Below are 4132 nucleotides of genomic sequence, written 5' to 3' on the forward strand. Positions count from 1 at the left end.
TGCTGAAACGGCTGGGCTTTCCTTTTTTTTTCCTTTTCATTTTGTACACCTGCAGACAGACAACGAGTGGCAGGCAGGAAGCATACTACTGCTCCATTCATGACCTGCGTTGCCACCACGACGCCATCCAACCGCACATTGATGAATACAGTAGTACTACGTGTGTGTTTGTGTCCACCTGCTGGGAAAACGGAGGCTAGCTGATCGCTTCGTCGATGGTACACGGCATCTTTACACTGATCCGCCGAGAACCATGGCAAGCCATGCATGATGGACGAGCGAAACACCAAGGGCATGTTTGGACGAACACCAGAGACCAGTGGAGAAACGAACGCGGTTAATCGGCCCCTATAACCTACTGTAACCTACCACTACATATACAACTACTAATCACTGTGCTCGCGTAACGTAAACTGGTGCGGTTACTTAGTGGCGCTGCCCGAGATCGCCGGAGCCGACGCCATCAGTTGGGCGCGATGTGGATGGCCGTGTTCTTGGCGCCGGAGCAGACCGGGCAGGCGTCCGTGCGGGGCTCGCACGCCTTGCACAGGCACAGGTGCCGGCACGGCAGCAGGAGCACCGACGCCTCCCGCTCGCCGCACGCCCGGCACCACGCCCACCTCGCGGGGGAGGCCGCGTCGCCGCCGAAGCAGCACGACTCGGCGTCGTTGTCCGTGCCGCCGGACTCGCCGAAGCCCTCCTCCACTTCCTCGGCCGCGGTGGCGGCGGGCCGCGTCGCCGCACCACCAGTGGCACCACCACCGGCGGCGCCCGCGCAGCGGAGCAGCAGGGCGTCGAGCGTGGCGCGCAGGCCCGACGCGGCGGCCTCGTTGCTGCGCGCCAGGCCGCACCACGCCTGCGCCTCGGCGGCCGCCAGCCGCAGCCGCTCCTCCAGCTCCGCCGCGCGCGCCCGGGCCGCCGCCAGCTCCGCCTCCTTCTCCCGCAGCGCGCGCGCGGCGGCGCGCGCCACCGCCTCGCGCTGCCGCCCCCGCGCCCGCTCCAGGCCCGCGCGCAGCCGCTCGCACCCGGCGCGCACCAGCGCGTCCACCTCCGCGCCCTGCCGCCGCAGCTCCGCCTCCGCCACCACCACCAGCAGCGCGCGCCCGCTGGTCGTCGCCGTCGCCGCAGCCATCGGGACGCTCCCCGCTGCCGGCCTCTGATGATGCGCCCCCGGGATCGGGAGCAGCGCGGTCGACGAGGGCGGCACGTACTGCTGGTACTCCTCGAGCTCGCCGTCCCTGCCGCGCTTCCGCGACGCCACCACGCCTCCCAAGCCGACGACGCCGTTGCACGTCAGCTCGCTCTGCGCGGCGCTGGCCACGCCGGCCGCGCAGTGGCGCTGCTGCTGCGCCGCCTTGCTGCCCGCGGCGGCCGATAGGAGCGCCTGCAGGTGCAGCTGCTCTTCGGCCAATCCGCCGCCGCCGCCGTAGGGAAGCAGGCACCCGGCGGCGAGGCCGCCGAACTGCGCTTGCACGGCCATGTCGCCACCAACCAACTCGTATTCTGTTTCCTGGGATGTGATGTGATGGGATGGGAGAGTAGACTGAAGGAGGGTGAGAAGCGAGGTCAGAGACCGACTCACAGGCGGTGGTGAAGGGCTGGTGGGTGTCGGGTTCGGCTATACTTATATATAAAGGAGAGGCGGAGGTGGCGACGCCACGTGGACCTCTCGTCGAAACGCATGCACGGCGCCCAGATTAGGCGGGCATTTACCATCAATAATGGCGCGCCTGCCGCAGTGGCCGCGACAAAGCGTGGCCCCTGGACCCTGGTAGGCCCACCCACGCCTCGCCTCTAGTGCTCGGAAGACGTACGTACGTACACCACTCCCGTAAGCATACGACAATCATTTTATTTACTACCGCTCTAGTGCTCCACCACGTCGGCACATATGACAATCATTTTGATAGCTCACTCTTTTTTTAGCATATAAAAAACTCTGTGATCTAATAAGTATATATTAGTGATAATTTAAAACCGAGTCGTACCGGATCACATACACATTTCCCGAGTCGTACCGTATATATAGGCATTATTATATTTGATTACTATTCCGAGCTCGCTAAGGGGGTTGAATTTGACCGTATCACAAGCTAATAAGGCCTATTGAAAGCATCTTTTTTATCAGTATATAAATATAAATATAAAATATATGTGGGGCTGAACCGGAACTGATGATGTCTGATGACAGCCAGCAGTTCTGACCAAGTTGGGAGATTACAATAAACAAACACATTTAAAAAAAACTAGCTAGCCGCTACTCAACGCGATCAGATAGCTAGATCTACGCCGATCCATATAAAATAAATACGTGTGCGCTCAATAATTCAGCTTGCTGCCCTCTTCGAATCAAATCAAAGTAGAGAATAAGACAGGTAATTAAGGTGAGTACGTCCTCGTAAGCCTACTCTACTCATCTGAAGAACATATGGATCTGGGTTTTTTTTAATACTCAGATGCGTTAAGTGCGTTTTGTGAAGATCCCCTCCGCGCGCAATCCACATGATCTACCAGCAGCGGATGGATGCATGCATTGGGTGGCGAGACATGCATGTGTGCATGTGATGGTTGGTGTGGCTACGGCTACCCAACCGAAACAGAACGACTCGTCATCAGAGCAAATGCCGGATCTCATGCAGTAGCTATAGCTAATAAAAAAATGCAGCTGCTGCTAATGATGTCCTTTTGCTTCCTTAAAATACAGCTGCGATTCTTTAGCCCAGAGAGGGGACCAGTCAAACTACAGTGCATACATATAATATAACTGTCAGGGACCATAATTAGGGGTACCCTCAAGGCTCCTAATTCTCAGCTGGTAACCCCCATCAGCATAAAGCTACAAAGACCTGATGGGTGCGATTAAGTCAGAGATCGGTCCATACGAGGCACTCGATCACGCCTCGTCCGAGCCTAGCCTCGGACAAGGGCAGCCGACCCCCGGAGGATCTCCGTCTCGCCCGAGGCCCCCCTCCAGCGGCGAACGTGTTCCCGGCTCGCCCGAGGCCCTGTCTTCGCCAAGAAGCAACCCTGGCCAAATCGCCGCACCGACCGACCAAGTCGCAGGAGCGTTTAATGCAAAGGTGGCCTGACACCTTTATCCTGACGCGCGCCCCCCAGCCGACAGAGCCGAAGTGACCGCCGTCACTTCGCCGCTCCACTGACCGGCCCGACAGAGAGACAGCGTCGCCTGCGCCGCTCCGACTGCGGTGCCACTTGACAGAGTGAGGCTGACAGGCAGTCAGGCCCGGCCGCAGGCACCATAGGAAACTCCGCTCCGCCCGACCCAAGGCTCGGACTCGGGCTAAGCCCCGGAAGACGGCGAACTCCGCTCCGCCCGACCCAGGGCTCGGACTCGGGCTAAGCCCCGGAAGACGGCGAACTCCGCTCCGCCCGACCCAGGGCTCGGACTCGGGCTAAGCCCCGGAAGACGGCGAACTCCGCTCCGCCCGACCCAGGGCTCGGACTCGGGCTAGGCCCCGGAAGACGGCGAACTTCGCTCCGCCCGACCCAGGGCTCGGACTCGGGCTAGGCCCCGGAAGACGGAGAACTCCGCTCCGCCCGACCCAGGGCTCGGACTCGGGCTAGGCCCCGGAAGACGGAGAACTCCGCTCCGCCCGACCCAGGGCTCGGACTTGGGCTAGGCCCCGGAAGACGGCGAACTCCGCTCCGCCCGACCCAGGGCTCGGACTTGGGCTCAGCCCCAGAAGACGACGAACTCCGCTTCGCCCGACCCAGGGCTCGGACTTGGGCTCAGCCCCAGAAGACGACGAACTCCGCTCCGCCCGACCCCAGGGCTCGGACTACGCCCTGACCTCAGCCGACGGTCTCCGCCTCGCCCGACCCGGGGGCTCGGACTCGACCTCGGCCACGGAAGACAGACTCAACCTCGGCTTCGGAGGAGCTTCCACGTCGCCCAACCTAGGGCGCAGACCAGCCACGTCAACAGGAGGCACCATCATCACCCTACCCCGAGCTGACTCGGGCCACGGGGAACAAGACCGGCGTCCCATCTGGCTCGCTCCGCCAGATAGGCGATGATGGCGCCCCACATACTCTGTGACGACGGCGGCTCTCAGCCCCCTTACGGAAGCAAGAGGACGTCAGCAAGGACTCAACAGCTCCGACAGTTGTC

General features: G+C 61.5%; 1 protein-coding gene across 1 annotated transcript; it reads right to left on the reverse strand.

Annotated features, from left to right (window-relative positions):
- On the reverse strand, window positions 1–1617 carry LOC103654395 (E3 ubiquitin-protein ligase BOI). Its single transcript, XM_008681235.4, has one exon. The coding sequence runs from the start codon at window positions 1478–1480 to the stop codon at window positions 464–466; it is 1017 nt and encodes a 338-aa protein (XP_008679457.1). The 5' UTR covers window positions 1481–1617; the 3' UTR covers window positions 1–463.
- Between the last annotated feature and the right edge of the window lie 2515 nt (window positions 1618–4132).

This window comes from Zea mays, chromosome 4 (assembly GCF_902167145.1).
Source record: "Zea mays cultivar B73 chromosome 4, Zm-B73-REFERENCE-NAM-5.0, whole genome shotgun sequence".
Lineage (NCBI taxonomy): Eukaryota > Viridiplantae > Streptophyta > Magnoliopsida > Poales > Poaceae > Zea > Zea mays.

Bases quoted from the DNA above. Each gene is read 5' to 3' on its own strand.
- LOC103654395 (XM_008681235.4), bottom strand. From the start codon at position 1,480: ATGGCCGTGCAAGCGCAGTTCGGCGGCCTCGCCGCCGGGTGCCTGCTT.